The 18072-nt window shown below is 47.6% G+C and overlaps 1 protein-coding gene across 2 annotated transcripts in view; it reads left to right on the top strand.

Annotated features, from left to right (window-relative positions):
• Window positions 1–745: 745 nt before the first annotated feature.
• PHGDH (phosphoglycerate dehydrogenase) overlaps window positions 746–18072 on the top strand; it is a 30199-nt gene continuing 12872 nt past the window's right edge. The window contains exons 1-5 of one of the 2 annotated variants that reach the window (XM_015149371.3): window positions 746–966; window positions 9916–10067; window positions 12116–12181; window positions 15590–15644; window positions 15743–15841. In XM_015149371.3, the coding sequence (XP_015004857.2) occupies window positions 829–966; window positions 9916–10067; window positions 12116–12181; window positions 15590–15644; window positions 15743–15841 (510 nt within the window). In that variant the 5' untranslated portion in view covers window positions 746–828. Of the gene's footprint in view, window positions 967–4472; window positions 4755–9915; window positions 10068–12115; window positions 12182–15589; window positions 15645–15742; window positions 15842–18072 lie in introns of those variants that run through there. The other variant, XM_015149384.3, reaches the window with a different exon arrangement.

The following is an 18072-nucleotide window of genomic DNA, read 5'->3' as shown; positions in this document are numbered from 1 at the left end:
CAAAGTTTGCTTCTCCAGGGCAACTGAGAAGTGCCTCCTTGGTCAATTAAACCACACTGACATCCCATTTTCCTTTTCTTCTTTTTCATAATTAGAGAGGAAGTGGAGGGAAAGGAAATAAATAACTTTAACAAAGTATGCCTAGTTTAAATGTACCGGGTCCCCGCTCTTTTTATAAACTCATAATTCTCATTGCATCACTAATTTGAAATTAATCACAGCTCCGTGGTGTCTCAGAAAGCTTCCTATTGCTTTTCACTACGTAACTTTCCACGTCTGTGTGCTTGATACTCTAGAATGTTAGGCTACCAGAAGAAAGAGGATATATTTTTTTGATAGTCGAATTCCCTTCAACGTCTAGCATAGTGCCTTGCACATTTACCCACCCCCAAAAAAAAAAAAAAATGCTTCTTAAGGAATAAATGAATCCTTAGGAGGAAAAGTGAAAATGAAGGTTTTCTCTCACGATGAGAAGGTGTATTTCTCCGTTCCTTTCAGATATGCATCAGCTAGTCAGCGTAAATTGTGCTTTTTATACGCTCACCAGGTGTAGGTAAGAGCTTTGGCTGAGATGGAGAAATTCATCGCGGGAGAAATAAAGCGGGAGGGGATTTGGCAAGTTCAGAGCCGCGAGGAGGGGGCGGAGTCGCGGAGAGTTTGAGTATTTCCGTCCAATCAAAAGGAGACTGGAGGAGGAGGAGGGGGAGATGACGGGGTAGCGGGAGCTCAAGAATACTGCCCAGTTACTCTAGCTCGCCAGGCCGAACCGCAACTTCTTGACTTAGGTACTTCTACTCACAGCGGCAGATTCCGAGGCCAACTACAGCAATGGCTTTTGCAAATCTGCGGAAAGTGCTCATCAGTGACAGCCTGGACCCTTGCTGCCGGAAAATCTTGCAAGATGGAGGGCTGCAGGTGGTGGAAAAGCAGAACCTTAGCAAAGAGGAGCTGATAGCCGAGCTGCAGGTAAGGCGAGCGAGAGAAAACTGAGGTCTCCAGGGCAACCTCCACGGGAAAAGGCTGACTGCGCCCTGGCCATGGCGCCCCCCTCACGTGCCCCTGTATCAGTTAGTTCCGGGACCTCCTGAGATTGGGGGGTAGTGGGGAAAGGCGGCGGGGGGGAGGCAGAAAGAGGGAAGAACAAACGGCGGCGAGAAGCAAACTTTGCTTTTAGTTTGCAACCGCGTCTTTCACGTTGGCATGCCCCCGCTAGCATTGCGAAGTGCAGGCTGCTCCAACTGGTCCTGCAGGCTGCTCGCGGATGCCAGCGCGGCGCCCCTGTGCCTTCGCGCGCAGTTGTTCTGGCAGCCTCGGGCTGCCTCTTCCCCCCACCCCCCCAACCGCCTCCTCGCGAGGGGATCGGGAGAGGGGGGCCAAAGTGGCTTCCTTGCGGAGAACCCAGGGACTGGCGATTCTTCCCAGCCAAGTTCTGGGCGACCCCGCCGATTCCAGCCTTCCTTGGCGGTGGGGGAGTCGGGGGACGGGGGAACGCTGGCAGAGTCCCAGCCAGTCTCGTGGCTGCTGGGGCAGCTGCAGGGGAAGGCAGCCCTAGTAAAGCAGCAAACACGTACCCGCCCCTCGTCTGATGCAAGACTGCTCCCTGCTTTCGCCGCCCCTCTGCCTCCTGGGAGCCTTCGGAGGAAAGGGGGACGGGCGGGGAGCGCTGGGATCCAGATTTAGCCTCCTCCCCACCTTTGGTTTATCGCTGGTTGGGAGTGACCAGACTCGACTAGAATCCGATCCCAAACGCTCCCAGATGATTTATAGTCTTAGTAAATTTTTATCTCCGTTTGTTGTGATATGTAATTAATCTACTTCAAATTTTTATCTACCGTGTTTGAAAAGGCCTGCTGCGCTTTGTGGCCTTGTTCAGGATATTTATTTTGTGAACTCTTCACTCCAGTGCCTGCACTTTCGACCTCTGTAGTCGACCCAGCTGCCCAGTCTCTACCTCACCTCATCCGGTATATTCTCCCCCACCCTCCAAATCGCACAGCCACCTTCTGCCAGCCTCAGCTCTGTCCACCACCTTCAGCCATCTCCTCCTCCGAGGACCCCTTAGACTGCAGAGGCTGCTGCTTTTGCTTTAGCTGTGCCACAACCACGTGGTCCTGGAAACTGCCTGGCTCTCTTTGTCTGCCTTTGTATCTGCTGGCATGGATGCTGTCACCATGGCGTGGCACTATATCCAAGTATCCAGTCCTGCCCTGTACTCAGAAGAGTTTGGTCCCTGCCTTCAAGAAGTTTGTAGCCTGGTTAGGGAGCGTGGCTAACACGCAGGAGACAGTTGAGCAGATGACACAGAGCATAGCGCCGAATTAGACCATCCAGCTCCCTAACCTCTGCCTGCTCCCTTGCTGGAAAAGGGAGAGAAGGGGCCGATCATCATGCACCGAATTGGTGGGCAAGAGCTCAGGACCTCAGTAGGCAGACTCCTCACATCTGTCACCTCATTTCTTGTGTGAAATGGTATCAGTGGCTCTGGGGAACGACCAGGAAAGACAGTGGGGTGTCCTCCAGAACCGCCTCTGACTCTCACCTCCACCAGAGCTCCAAGTTGGGGAGAGGGTGGCAATCAAGGGCTTTCACCTCTCTAAAGGAAATTAGAAACTTGATACCCCAATGAGGGGGTGGGGATAGGGAGGGAGGAGGGCAGAATTGAGAGGAATGGGAGGCCTCTTCCGTAATGAGGGGTTGTTCTACGAAGTCAGGAATCAGCTGGGTGGATGCTGGGAATCTGGTGCTGAAACTTGGAGAACATTTTAAAGGCACTGAAAACTCTTGGCAGGAGAGGAGGGGTGTTTGTTGGCGAACTTGACTGCTGGGCATTGTTGGACTGTTTGGTGGGAGGGCTCAGCTTTGCTGTCTGTCTTTGCAACACGTTTGGTTCAGAATGCCAATTAATCTCCTTGGTCAGCCCACTGAAGGGCCCTCATTTCTACACTATGCCTTTTTATTCTGCATGAAGAGGTGTCTGGCATAGTGTCTCCTGCCCTCCCCCACTGAAATCTCTTTAATGCTGAAGGAAGCTTTGGCCCCATTGCTAGAACCCGGCCTGGCCTTGGTTCCCACTGCCTTGTATTCTGGGCAGGCAGTCTCCTCTCACTCACCCCCTGGTCAGGAAGTATAATCATTCCTCCCTGCCCTTTCAGTGGTGCTTTTCAGACTTGAAGCAAGTCATAGTTCAGTTTAATGGGTCATGACTAGCATTTTAAAAAACAAAGTAGGAAATATCAGACAGCAATGCAGATAGTAAGGCCATAAGTATTTTTTCATGAATTTTGTTTCAATTATGTGTGTAGTTGTATGTGTGTGGTATGTGAGTATGAAATTACGACTTAAAAATGTGTTTCTTGGCCGGGCATGGTGGCCCACACCTGTAATCCCAATGCTTTGTGGGGGCCAAAGGAGGCAGGTCATTTGAACCGAGGAGGTTGAGATCAGACAACGTAACATGGCAAAACCCTGTCTCTACACAAATACAAACATTAGCTAAGCAACCTGCCACAAGCCTGTAGCCTCAGCTACTGGGGAGCAGGGTGGAGGGCTGAGGCCCTGGTTGCTGTCACTCTTCCCAACCTGGTGCTTTGGTGGCAGGATCGCTTGAGCATAGGAGGTTGAGGCTGCAGTGAGCCATGATCTCACCATGCAGTCCATCCTGGGCAACAGAACTAGACCCTGTCCTGTCCCTCCACCAAAAAAGATGTGTTTCTTACAATGAGTCTCAGTGAAAAAGTTTGGAAAACGTTGGCTTAAAATAATAAAGCATCTTGTTTGGAACTCACATCTTAAATATACCTAATATGCAGGAAAATATTTAAATAATATTACCATGTATCAATAGCTTTTAAACTTTGACTGTGGCCCACAATAAGAAATTTGTTTTATGTCATAACTTAAACACTCATACATATGTGTACACACAGACACACACAAATTTTATGAAATACTTACTCTTTTTACATATGATGCATTCTGGTATTTTCTTCTGTTTCATTAAGTAGCATTGCTGGTCAGGACCACTAAACTAAACACTGGTAATGATATTTAATTTACTGAAGCACATCCATATCTTCATATCAGAACTTTAAGAAAGATTAAGAAGGGAGTAAATCTTTCCATGCAAGATTTCTTTTCAAAGCCTCCTTAAAATAGCAAGTTCCCAGACTTTACACAAGGATTTAGTTTGCAAAAGTTAAATAACCACCAAATTAATCAGGATCACACATCTTGTGCAGAACAGGGTAGACCTGCCTCCCCTATAGCTGGGGAACATGACCTGGATAGTTTCATTGTCTTGTCCTGTGATTTACGTCGGAGGCACAGCCGTGCTAGAATTACCTCCTAGGCCAAGCTTGTCCTCTTGGGAAAGGAAGCATGTGTGAACTTGAGGAATGGGAATGGGTTCCCACTGCTGAGTTAGCAGTTTGTCTGGAACAGCCATAAATCAAGCAGTTTTCTCGTTGAACAGCAGCTAAGGACAGGGGAGTGGGAGGACCTGTAGGAAGTGTGGGAAGTGCCTGTTCCAGCCACAGTGCAGACACAGAAGCCACACGCAGAGGGCAGTGAACATCAGAATTTGGTGCTGTGTAGAGAGAGACTTGCTTCCTCACCCAGGGAACGACAAAGAGGAGGAAGGATCTCTGGGCGCTGGAGAAGTTTTAATCGCAAACTGCAGAGGATGTGAGCGGATGTGTGCATTTGGTTAGGGCTGCAGTTTGCATAAGTAGAGGACAGGAGCAGGCAGCTTGGGGGTGAGTTGTGGCCTGAGGAGGGAAGGGGCCTGGGTGCAGGGGGTTTGAGGGTTCAGCAGGAGGTAGGTTGGATTCAGGCTGTCTGTGAATATGTGCTGATTGAATGAGTGGATAGAGTGGGTAGTTGAGGTTGTAAGAGGCCTTGGGAGCTCATTAACTCTGACTGGTGTGGGATATCTGGTTCTAATGTGGGACCAAGGTCTCCTGAGTGACAGTTTCTGCCCTTGGGACAGGTGAGACCTGATGCTCATCTGTAGGAGTCTGACTGGGGACTCTTAGATTCCCTGGCACCAAAGAAAGCTGGTTTGAGGGAAAAGTCCAGAGACTACAGCGTAAATCTTCACAAGGGAGATCCACCCAGAGAGGCTGTGCTCATGAAAGGAAAAATAGTGCTGTTTCTGTGCTTGTTCAGGGGCTACAAGAGCGGGTGGACTTTGAGGAGTCTGCATGCTCTCCAGCTAGTGTTGTCTGTGGAGAGTAGGTTTGCAAGGTTTGAGGAGCATTGTGGCAGCTTTGGAGAGAGCATTGAAGAAGGCTGGACCCTTAAGGCCCAACGGAATGATTGGGTAGAGCCTCTGGAGCAGGACTGGGCCTGAGATGTGGGCTCCGGAACTTGATGCTAAAGAGACAAAGATGGTAAGATAGATGACTCTGGGTGGTCCCTTCTCCTCTTGCTCCATGCCTGCTTCTTGTCAGTTGCACTTTGACATTTGGTCCTGGCTCACCACTTGAAAGGAGGTTGTGTTTCCTCAGTGTGTTACCAATTATCTAAGGTGTCATTGCTGGCTGCAAAGAAATGCCCATTAAAAATGTGCATACCCACTCACTGTCCAGTTGCCCTCCAAAAAGGCCGTGCAGTGTACACTCCTGTTTCCCTCCATGCTCACCAATGTCGAATATTATTCATTTTCTTTTTGCCAAAACGATGCCCGAAAATATCACATTTAAAAATTTATATTACCTTGATATCTAGTGTTGAGGAATCTGTAAACTAGTGAAACGAGTGACCACTTTGTAGTTCTTCTGTGCATTGCCTATTTATATATTTACCTATTTTTTTATTGTGTTCTTTATCCTTTAAAAAAGTTGATTTGTGGCGCATGCCTATAATCCTAACTACCCGGGAGGCCGAGGCAGGAGAATCGCTTGAACTTGGGAGGTGGAGGTTGCAGTGAGCCGACATCGCGCCATTGCACTCCAGCCTGGGCAATAAGAGCGAAACTCTGTCTCAAAAAAAAAAAGAAGAAGAAGTTGATTTGTAGGAATTCCTTCACTTTTGGCAATGAATCCTTGTTCTGTTACATATGGTGAAAGGCGTTTTCTCCGCGTATCAGGACCACTACTTGCCTTTGTTTATGGGATCTTTTTCCATGCAGAAGTTTAAAATTTGAATGTAACTGAATTTGTCAATATTTTCTTCCAGTGTTTCTGGGATTTGTGCCTTGTTTATGAAAGGTTTTCCCAATCCCAGTCATAAAAATATCCCCTGACATTTTCTTCTAATGCTTGTATTTTAAAAAATTCTTTAATTCATCTGGATTTTTAAAAATCTGAAGTGAAGTAGCCATCTATTATTTTTCTTCCTGAATTTTCATAACACTATTTCTTGTTTAGTTCTTCCTTTCCCCATCACTTTGAGTTCTACTTTTTATTTTCTAAATTCTCACATATTCTGTCTAGTGTCTGTTTAGTTCTGTTGATTGATTTGTCAATTTCTGAACATGTTTTTCCTGCTTTTTTTCAACTTCTTTTAATAAGATTTTTGAAAATCCTTGAGCACTCTTGGAAATAGAACTTATGCTTCCTTATCGCAGTCAAAGGAAGGGATTTCTGAGCGGCGATATTCAGGCATGTGAAGTGTTAAAGTTATTTGGGAAGGAGGGTGAAGGTGTGAGGATGGGGGACTGATGAGGGTGATTTCTATGGGCCTCTCGTCACTGAATTCATTTATTCAATGGAAGTGTATAAAACACTTCATTGTGAAGTACCAACTGTGAGCTTGCCTACAGGCCACAGGCAACTTGCTCTTCTCGACAGAGGCATTTGTGCCTATTTCTATTATCCCTCGGTAGGCAGGCTAGCTGGGAGGAGCAGGTCACCAGAAGATCCAGGGACCTTTGTTAGGGAGCTTCCGCCATCTTGGAGAAGCCACATGATTTCTGGCAGTGTCTCTCCTGGTTTAGGTGTCTCAATGCTGTTTTTGGAAGGTAGTTGGAACTTGGACTTTGGTACTCAACAGATTTGGACTTGATTCCAGCTTCTGCCATATGCTAGCTATATGACTTCAGCAAGTTCTCTAAAGTCTTTGTCAATTTGCTTGTCTGTACTATAGGGATAATTGTAACGTCTGTCCTAGGATTGTTGTGAAGCACAGTGCTGGACGTAAAGTACTTGCTCAAAAAATGGTAGCTATTGTTACTAGTAAATCTCTCCAACGGATTTTATGGTTTGGTTTTTGCACCTAACTGGCCATTGCCTTGGCTCTGGCCTTATCTTCTTGACATCTTGGCAGGTCCACCCACTCTTCTTCAGTTACAGACTCAGAGTTAGCCAGTGGCAATGACTTTCCAGTTCTTGGCTGGTTTTTGATCTGTAAGAGTGACCTTGGGCAGATTACCTCTCAAAGCCTCTGTTTCTTCATCTGGAAAGTGGGGATAATTATACCCCTTCTCCTTGGAGTTGTGGAGAGAATAATGTAAAGCAACTGGTGTAATGCCTGGTACCCAGCAGGGGCTCGATAAATGGTTTATGTGCTGGTGAGGCTGGTACTATGGATATATGGTATAGAGTAGATAAAGTTTTAATACAAAATCCCTGCATTAGGCATAGACAATATAACTAAGGAGACCAAACTGCAGGTCTAAGAGAGGACAACTGATATGAAACATATTATATTGGTGATCACAACAAAAATGGCGGGGTGTAGGGGCAGTGACAGTTAGTTCAGGGTCGTTGGCAAATGTTTCCTGAAAGATAACTTTATTGTGCCTTGAAAAGTCAGTAAAGTGTGTCCAGGCAGGGAAATCCTTTTCTTTGGAGCCTGTGTGGTGGACCTGAATGTGAAAAAGATGTCAGTATCCCGTTTTCTGCCTGGCTTGGCTGATACTTAACTAGGCTGCTATCGGGGGAAATCAGAGTACCTCCAGGTGCTCACCTGGTGTTGGCCTCAGCATTGGGGCAGTCAGCACTGAGGTGGCTTCTGTTTGCTTCCTCTAAGCCCTGGGTGCCCGTGTGACTTGTATAAACCTAGGTCATCATCAGTTTAGCATAATGCCAGATACATACATGGCAGGCATCCAATAAAATGAAGAAAGAGAAGTACAGAGGAGGGGAAGGGGAAGTGGGCGGGCTTAACTCTGTTGGGCTTCAGTGTTTCTGCTGTACAATGGGGTTGGACCAGATGCTGGGGAACATTTCTTCGAATCTCCCACTCTGAGGTTCTACTTCAGAACCTCAGACATAAAAGGGCTTGGAGTGTCTTCCAGGCAGCCTGCATGTTTCTCTCTGCTGGTAGGCATAGCCCCCAAGCAGTGAGGATACGCGATGCATAAACACCTCGGAGGAATCGTTCTACTATTGCCCTTGAACAATTATTCCGGTATTTAGAAGCTCTTAAGGCTTAAATATTCTATGCAGCGACCTAAGCATCATTCCTCTTCTCTTCTCAGTGGAGATAAAATTACCCACTGCTCTCCTTACATTTACTGTGTCCATATTTGCTCCTGTGCTCTAGGCTTCTGCACGACAAACACAATGTGGGCCCTTACCCTAGGAGCCAACTTCTCATGGCCTTTCCCTGTCTCCAGAATCCATGCAGTGGGAATGAAGGGAAAAGAAGGTTTTCACGGGATCCAGCTGAGAGCTCTATGGGGAAAATGGATCTGAGGAGCCATTTCTTTTATTTTACAGATAGAGAGTAGGGGTATAGAAGGAGGTGAATTACCACAGTGAGCCACTCATTGTTGGCAGACTTAGGATTAGAACTCTGTTTTCCTGATTCCTAGCTTGGTGCTTTTGCAAGTACACTTGCTGCTTTCTCACCGGCCTGGGGTCTGCCACTTTGGGACAGAGTGTGGACTTGCTCACCTGCTCCGTTTCCTAGGGATTCTCATTCTGTGTTTGAGCAAGAATATTCTTATTCTGGAAGGAACCACATACCACAGGATTCTGGGTGAACATAAGGAAGATGGTCTTGGGGATCTAACTTTGCTCACGTATAGTGGCTGTGATGAATTCAGTGTCTTATTTTTTGCATATGTATATTTTTAGTCTAATATTGCCTGAGTGTCTGAGCAAGCCTAGATGAATTTAATTGCTCTCCTTCTTCCCCTGCCCCTCTTCCTTTGGTCTCTTTTTTAGGAAATGTTTTTCTTTCAACATTTCATTTCATTCATTATTTACTCATTCAGCCAACCAACATTTATTGAGTGTCTTCCCTGTGTCAGAGACAGGGACTTACAAGGTAGAATTTGATCCCACCTCTGCCCTTCAGTAGCTCAGTGTCTAATGGAAGCAGTGATGTTCATTAAGCACGGCCAGATACTGTGCTAGGTGCTGTGCCTGTTCTCTCTTGCTTCCTCCTCACACACTTGAGGAGGCCGAAGCTGATTCATAGCTGGGAAGGCAGGGACCTTGGATATGAACCCAGGCCTGACCAATGGCAGAACCTATCAGATGCGTGCACTGATGACATTGCCTTTCTTTCTTTGGATATGTCAAAATCAGTCAGCTTATAGGAACCCCCATTTTGAGCAAGCAGTATGCAGGAATGATAGGGTATACGGAGAGGCACAGGAAATGGCCCCTGACTTCCAGCATGTGTCTGATGGACATCCAGGCTACAGGCATCACGGTGCTGTCTAGAGAGATAAGCCAGGTGCCCAGAGCCCATGGGCCAACGCTGCCCTTTCCTGAGCATGCCAAACAAAGCACTTGGTGTGTTAGAGGCACAGTCTCCTCCACTCTAAGTAAAAACCAGCATGAGTCCTAGCCCACATTTCCCTAGTGAGTATACCAAAGATGTCTATGAGCTGGCAGTCATCAGTGACTTCCTAAGGTTCTGGGAATGCATCTCTTACTCAGGAGTAAGCAATGATGTGCCTGAGGTTTTAGGAGTTCTCACAGAATGACTTTCTGGACCCACATGTTTCTTCTGCTTCAGGACTGTGAAGGCCTTATTGTTCGCTCTGCCACCAAGGTGACCGCTGATGTCATCAACGCAGCTGAGAAACTCCAGGTGGTGGGCAGGGCTGGCACAGGTGTGGACAATGTGGATCTGGAGGCTGCAACAAGGAAGGGCGTCTTGGTTATGAAGTAAGTCATGGAAGCTGCGGGGGCGGGGAGCGGTGGTGAGTGAGGAGACTGACCGCACCACGGGAGAAAAAACTCACTTGAGAGAAAGCTGAGTCCATTGGAAGGGCTTCCAGGAGGATGCCTGGTCTGGAGCCTGCATGGTCAACACACACAGCATAGTGATTCCAAGGTTTTTGGAAGGCAGCTGTGCTCACCACTACGTCACCAATACCATCAGGGGCTTCCAGAGTTTTTGAAATTGAGAGTCCCTGCGTAATCTCAAAATGTTTCACGGACCCACTCCATGCGCAGTGCTTGCACCTCTGCGACCTGGTTCAGGAATCGGAAGGTCAGTGAATTTATCTGCATTTCCTGCTCCCATCCAGCCCCGCCTGCCTCTATTAATGCTGTTTGTGGCAGGTTTTTGTCAGCTCTACTTTACTGTGCTTGTACAGAGGCACAACCTTTGCTAGTAGACTAGTGACTAGAATCCTTGTCCTCTCCACTTCCCTGCCACCTTCTGGAGCTAAGACACTAGTTTCTCTTTCAGTGCTCTAGGGCAAGAGGAGAAGGGTCCCCTTTAAAGCTGTTTCAGCAAAAGCAAGGGGCAGAGGTCATCAGCACGCCAGTGCTGTACTGTACCTGTTCTGTCACTTAGATGGTATGGCAAGGCCATCCGCAGGCTTCTTCGTCCTTAAGACTTTTCTCTTCTCCTGTGGACTTCATTGTCCTTAAGACCTTTCCCCTCCCCTGCGCTGCACTTCCCCCTGTAGGGCAGAGGTTAATTGGTCACCTGACTGAGGTCAATATTCAACAGTAGAAATGTTAAACGGTAACCCATCCCACATTCTTGCCTTGGACCCAGAGGCAGCCAGGCCCCAGCCTCTGCGCCTCTACTTGCTCCCCCATACAGCCTGTCTGCTGTGGGAGGATGAGAAACCAGGTGGTTTTGCAGACAGATGACTCTGAGAGTCCCTTTATCTTATACAGGATCTCCTGACTTTTTCTTCTTGTAACCTTATTAACCTTCGTTCCAGAGATGAAAAAGACAGACTCAGTAGGGGAATAATCAGGGTGAACACGTATATGAAATTCTTTCAAAAACTTAAAAAGCCTTTGAGAAAAGAAAAATAGTTTTGTGGGTTGCCACCTCTATTCTTTTTTCTATAAAATGGGCAGAGTCTGCACTGCCCTGTGACTTAGGGTATGAGGAGGCTTTCTCAGTTCAGAACTTGTAGAGAGATAGAAAGAGTAGTCAGACAGGCGGAGATTACTAATAAAAGCTAGGGTGGGGCTGGGTGTGGGGGCTCACACCTGTAATCCCAGTACTTTGGAAGGCCAAGGTGGGAGGATCACTTGGGCCCAGAAGTTCGAAACCCAGCCTGGGCAACAAAGTGAGACCCGCCCCCATCTCTACAAAAATACAAAAAAAAAAAAAAAAAATAGCTAGGTATGTTGGCACCAGCCTGTAGTCTCAGCTACTAAGAAGGCTGAGCTGGAAGGATCGCTTGAGCCCTGGGAAGTCAAGACTGCAGTGAGCTGTGATCATGCCAGTGCACTCCAGCCTGGGTGACAGAGCGAGGCCCTGTCCAAAAAAAAAAAAAAAAAAAAGGTTGGGTAACTTGATGAAGATATGCAGGCAATGGGCTGAGCCCTGAATTTGAGAGACTCGTCCTTGGTAAGATCAATGGTAAGAGCAGCAGGGAATTTGTGCTTTCTGGAGGCAGGTAAATCCTGAAATAGGAGAAAGAAAAGGGCTGAACCACACGCAAATCTGATCATATAAGACACTTCTCTGCCTTGGGAGAAGTGAGTGTTTGGGTAGAGAGAAGCCAGATATGTTTCTCTAATGGAGGTCCCTCTGCAGGGAAACATAAACCCAGGGAAAGGGGGTTTCTTTCCAGCCCTTTGCTTAGGGCAAGAGTACATCAGAGAGCTCTGGACAGTGGCGTGGTCAGCTCATGAAGCAGGAGAGAACGAGCACAGCCTGCACTCAAGGCTTTCTCTTGGGGCAGGAGTGGGAATACTGGGTCTGTGCCTATTGATGTCCCCCTTTTTTTTATTTTTAGCACCCCCAATGGGAACAGCCTCAGTGCCGCAGAACTCACTTGTGGGATGATCATGTGTCTGGCCAGGTAAGTCCCTGACTTCTCAGCAAAGCTAGTCTCTCCGATCTGCCAATTATTACCATTTGCCAAGCAAACGGACCCAGAAAAACTTAGAAACATTTCATCTCAGCGACATGCGGACTGCTGAGAAGGTGACATGCAGACTGCAAAGAACCTTTAAGACCATGAGGTCCTCTATTCAACATTCATTACACAGGTTCCCTAGTGCACAAAGGTGCACTTCTCTTTACTCGTGTTCTATTCTCCATGCGGCAGACACTCTGCCTTCTCTAGCCTCCAACTCTTGCAAATGTTCTCCGTACCCTGCTGCCTGGCGATAACAAGGAAGGATGCTCCAGGCAGCAGGGTATGGACAACTTCTAGGTACCCTCTGCTTACTTTTCAAGATTAAGCTTCAGTGTTAATTTATCCAAGAAGCTCTCTGGCTTCCCCAGCTAGACCATGTCCCTCTCTGATTCCCCTGGCCCTCAGGGCTTATCTCTGCCACTGCCCTTACAAATCTGTATTGTCATAGACTGGAATAAGAACCTGCTTCAGGGTCCCTGTGTGTTCCTGTGGGTTCATAACGCAATGGAACTCAAATGGGCAAGACTCTTGCTCTTCTAGCAGGAGTCCCAGGCCTCTTGAGTGGATGGGGCAGCCTAGAAATCAAATGGATATGGCACAGAATGTACTTGAGTCTCAGTATGTCGTTTAGTAATTTGGCAAAACTGATTGCATGGAGCACTTCTGTTGAACGGGCAATTCAAGCATTTATGTGGTCAAGGGGAAGAACAAGCCTCCCACTAAACAGGGGAGGAAGCTATTCTAGGTCCCTTTGAAGCTCCATGGATTCCCACCACCAGGGGACATAGGCATCAAGCACTCCTTGTTTCTCTCCCTGGTCCTGAAACTTTCCGGGACCAAGAAATTACTTTTCCCACGGCAAGACCTGCTTTCCCTCCTGCTGGAGGAGGATCTGGAGGAGTTTACCTCTGCTCTAACTCCCCCACAGTTTCCATCTGAGCTGTCTGGTATTCACTGATATTCACTGGTAGGTGAAGGGAGGCAGTGCAGGGAAAGGAGAAACAGGGATAGCTTACACAGCAGTAGGGTCTCAGCCTAGAAGGGGCTCCCAAGCTGGCAGCCTGGTTCTGCCAGAACATCTAGGCTGAGCGTCTCTCCCCCTGGAGAAGTATAGAAGCCTGGTGCCCTGGTTTCACTGTAGCTATTACCTTCAGTGATTTTTTTTTTTTTTTTTTTGAGTAAGGGAAAAGATCTCAATGTGGCTTTCTAATTAATTACCTCACTTTTTTTCTGGAGTTGGAAGGAAAGGATTGGGAGCCAGCAATACTTTCCCTCCTTTTCCAGGACGAGCTTTGTTTAAAGGAATCGGTGAAGCGCTGTGGTTTAAAAGAAGCTCCCCATTGTCAACGGCTTCCCATGCCCTCACTCATCAAAGATGCATCAAAACTAGGAAATGCGCACACCCTATTGGGAAGGAATACGTTCGTTTCTTCAGGCTGTTCCTAGCAGAGGGGACTGTAGGAGAGAGTGGATGCTATATGTAGACTGTACAGGGTTGGGCAATGTGGGTGGAGAGCAGGCGTGGCCGGGCCCCACAGTGGGGACTTTGAGCTGATGGAGGAGGCTCCTGAGGTGCAGAAGAACAGCACACAGAAAAGAAGGAAGGAGAGAATCAACAAATGTAGGTTTCACCATTTTTGCCTGCTTTACCGTCTCTTCCTCTAGTAAGTCAGGCCAGCAACCATTTAATTGTTGTGAGGCCCCTCGTCCACATTAGAGTCCTCTCCAGTCTGGCCTGGTAAGGATTCCAAAGTGTTGAAACCTGGAGAGGCTCCATGATCAGCTGGGGGCAGCAGCCAGAGAAAGGGTTTAGGGACTTCTTGTGTTCTGTGGTGTCGCATGCATACATCTTAGATAACACTGTGGAGTGTGGTGGGAAGAAAACAGAATGTGAGGGAGAGGAGAGAGGGGCCAGGCAGGGGCTCTGTCTCACTAGGTCAAAGGCATTTTATCAGGCAAGCTTTCCCAAGAAGTGAACAGTTCCTCAAGGCAAGTCCCTGTCCTTATTACCCGCCTGGTGGGTCAGAGCAGTGAGGTGAATGCAGCTTGTCCCCCATGTGGCTTGGTACTGAAGTTCTTCTGAGTTTACCCAGAAGATGGTGCGCCTCTGTGGTTGAGGAGGACAGACTCCACCTTCAGCCTTACCCTCAGAGGGAGATCGATGTCCTAGTGATGTGTAGAGATGAGAGAATGTTTTTGTGTTAGAAGTTAGTGAAGTGAAAGCACAGAAGTAGCATCTTGAGATTTCTCTTTGCGCATGCTCGCTCACTCCGAGGTTTTTGGCAGGAGGTTAAAGGCCTACATTTAAGTACTCAGGAGGCTGGCCGTGCTGGGCTTGACTTTGCTGGCTTTGAATCTGTTCAAGTGCCTCCAGTTGGGTGATCTGGGGTGAGTTGTTTAACGCCCAGTGCCTCCCTCCGTGCAGCTGTGAATATTAGAGGAGTTAATGTGTGTCTAAACATTTATTTTAGGATGTCTAAAATAGAGAAAGTGCTCCTTAAACATTGTTCCTCATTTCTTCCTTGTTGGCCTCCAGAGATGTGTTGATGACCCATGCCCACAGGACACATATCGCCCTTTCACCTCTAACGTTGTCCTAATTGCCACTTCCTCTGTCTCCTCCAGAAAACACAGACTTCCATCTGAACTAATAGGAGGAGACAGGCTGTGAAGCGTGTGTGTGTGTGTGTGTGTGTGTGTGTGTGTGTGTGTGTGTGTGTGTATGTGTTTTGGTGGTGGTGGGACAGGAAAGTGGTGTGGATGTTTAAAAATGTTGGGACCACGCGTTCAGGACAGAATGGAAGTGTCTAAGCTTTGGCATCCACCCACCCACTCCAGACTCATCTAAGGCCCTCGGAGTTAAGAAACTCTCAAGGAAGCATAGGTCATTAGGTGTCCTCTTCATAATAATAGAAGACGTCATAGGTTATGGTGCTGGATGAGATTGGAAGATGAAAATAATTCCTTAAGCTTCTGGAGTACTCGATGTCATCAGAGTTGCCCAGTACCCCACTCAGTTATCCCTACAGACCCCGGAGGATTGGCAATCGCTTAAAGTAAAAAACTCATTCTGATTGATGCCTCAGTGGCTGAGGTGGAATCCGTACCTCCTCCCAGACGCCTGACTGGTCACAGAAATCCCAGGCTTTCTAAGTCAGATCTTGCCAAGGGTTTCTCTCTTCTGTTTTCCCTTTACCCTACATCAGTGTTCCTGAATCTGAACCCCCAGACCCAGTTCTTGGGGGAGTGGCTGTTACGGGCAGTGACTGCGCAAACCTGTTGTTGTGTCTCCTTCCTGGGCTGGCGGGAGTCCAGGTGGACCCTCTGAACCTGTGTCTATCCTTGCAGGCAGATTCCCCAGGCAACGGCTTCGATGAAGGATGGCAAATGGGAGCGGAAGAAGGTGAGCAGCGGCCTTGACTCGCCCCACCTGGGCTCAGGGCCCAGGGTCCACTCATGTTGCTGACTTCAGCTTCTTTCCTTTTGCCTGTTTGGTTGCAGTTCATGGGAACAGAGCTGAATGGAAAGACCCTGGGAATTCTGGGCCTGGGCAGGATTGGGAGAGAGGTGGCTACCCGGATGCAGTCCTTTGGGATGAAGGTAGGATGTTGCTGGAACCCTGTGATGTGGGACTTTCTGCAGCAATTTTGGGAAAGGCAGCATGTCTGGGCAGAAGTCAGAAGCTTTGTTCTAGGAAGGTCTGACCCTCCCTTGGAGCCCCCATCTAAATAAACGTTAAAGCCAAGGAGGGAGCGAACACTGGCCTGCTAATCTGGACTCAAAAGCTGGGAATACTTGGTGGGGGTCCTTTAGCTCTCTGGTGAATGAATAGCCAGCCCTGAGTCCCGGTGAGCCAGATGTTGATAGCTGTTTTGAGACCTTGGTTCTTGTCTTCTTAGTTTAAAAGAATTTAAACAAGAGGTGCAGTGCAGCATTGAGGAGTTTATTGCAAAGGAAAAAGAATATTTTGAAAGTTCAGTGCAGAGCAGACAGTACACCTTGAGAGAGAGAGAATTTAGGGTGGGCTGCTCATAAGAATGAGGTAGTGTTGATTATTGCTGGAGAAACTCCCTTTATGGGAGTTTTACGTGATTATTCATAAGGAGGTGGGAAGAGCTGTTACTAGGAAGCATGTTTCGGGTGGTCCTCTGGGTGCACATGAGTACTAGCTGTACATGCTTGTTCATTCTGCGCATGTCTTATCAGCATCTTAAATCTCCACCCAGGAGTGTGTTTTTTACTATTAGAATGAGCAGGGGTCAGTTTGAGGACAGGAAAAATCAAAGTGCACAGGCTGTCTAGATGGGAAGTTCCCTACTGAAGACAGCTTTGCTTGAATGAGCTCAGTTATAATATGAATTCCAAGGCTTATTGTGTTGACTGTAGGATCACCAAGGTTGCTGCACTTCCGTGATTACCTATCCTACATCACAGGCAGGGTGTTTGTGTCCTGCCCGTCCTTCCTTTCCTTCCTGGTTTTGTTGTGTCTGCTTTCCTGTGATAATTTAGAAAACAGGAACAGGTTTATGGCCTCACAGTAGAGATTACATCCATTGTCCATCTGTCCTTCCAGTTTCCCTCCATATTTCAGAAAAGATTTAAAAATGCTTGTATGTACACTGTGATATGATTGTAGAGCCTATGGTGGCTGGAAGACCTCACACCTGTCTCAGAAATCACACCTGACTCCTGTCTTCCCCCAGGCCTCTTCCTTTTCCTACTCTGGGAGCTCAGTAGGCTTCTGGCTAAGGGAGGGTTGCAGTTGCTAGCAGTACCATCCACGTGGGCTAATCCTGCAGCCCCTGCAAATGAGAGAGGCAGTTCAGCTAAGAGAGGGGATCTGCAGGGCTTCCCAGATAGGCCAAAGAGATGAACCCACTAAGGCTGCTATCGGACATCTCTCTGTTCGCTTTCTGTTTTAGGGAATTACAGGGATTATGGAGTCAAATGGCAGCCACGGAGTCTTTATTTAAACATTAGGAAATTCGTTTTGACAACCAGATCATGTCAGATCTAGAAAAGTGTACATAGAACTGCTATGGAGCTCTCGTCTCCCTTTTTCTACATCCCTCCTACCTTCTTAGAGTTAGAAGGGATCTTAACAGATTAACCTTTAATTTTACACTGACATCTAGAATTTGTAAGCTTATGCCTAATGACTCATAGCAAATGGACAGTAGCCTAGAGCCTGGTGCGCATCGCATTGTACACATTGAATGTTATCCCCTCTCTCCTGCCTCCACTCTCCACCTTATTCATTTAAGTCAGCAAGATATGTTTCCTAAGCCTCTGCACTGAGAAGGGCCAGGTGTATTCTTGACCCCTGGACTCCTGAGAGAGGCAGATGTAGCCCAGCAGGATCATTGATCATGTAAACAAACCACAGCCTTGCCCTCTGTGCAGGGATGGTGGGATGCCATCAGCCACAAAGAGCACTCCCTCCTCCATCCTCTTTTGTAAGAGATCAAGGGTCAAGGTTTAGCCCATGGAGAATTTTGATCTAAAAGGCAGAGGTCAGGGGTTAAGTAAAACTGAGAGCACTCATAGCCAAATGGGTGAGCATTTCATTGATGAAGCAGTAACTTGGAGACAGGCTCCAAACCAGTGGCCGTTCCAAGGCTCCTGCCCCCTTCCCCAGGGGGTCCTCTTCCCCATGACTCCTCTTCCCGGGCCTTCCTTCTCCGTGGCACCACTACACATCAAATTCCTGGCTCAGCAACATTCTTCATCATGGAGACTTCGGCAGTGACTTAAACCAAACGAAAAGCCCCACCTCATTCCTGAATGATTGAGGTGATAGGTAAGCTTGTCTGTCCATCTGGCACTGCCCA

The sequence above is a fragment of the Macaca mulatta genome, chromosome 1 (genome assembly GCF_049350105.2).
Source record: "Macaca mulatta isolate MMU2019108-1 chromosome 1, T2T-MMU8v2.0, whole genome shotgun sequence".
NCBI lineage: Eukaryota > Metazoa > Chordata > Mammalia > Primates > Cercopithecidae > Macaca > Macaca mulatta.
The sequence above is the reverse complement of the archived record's forward strand: the minus strand, read 5'-3'. Positions and strand labels throughout refer to the sequence as shown.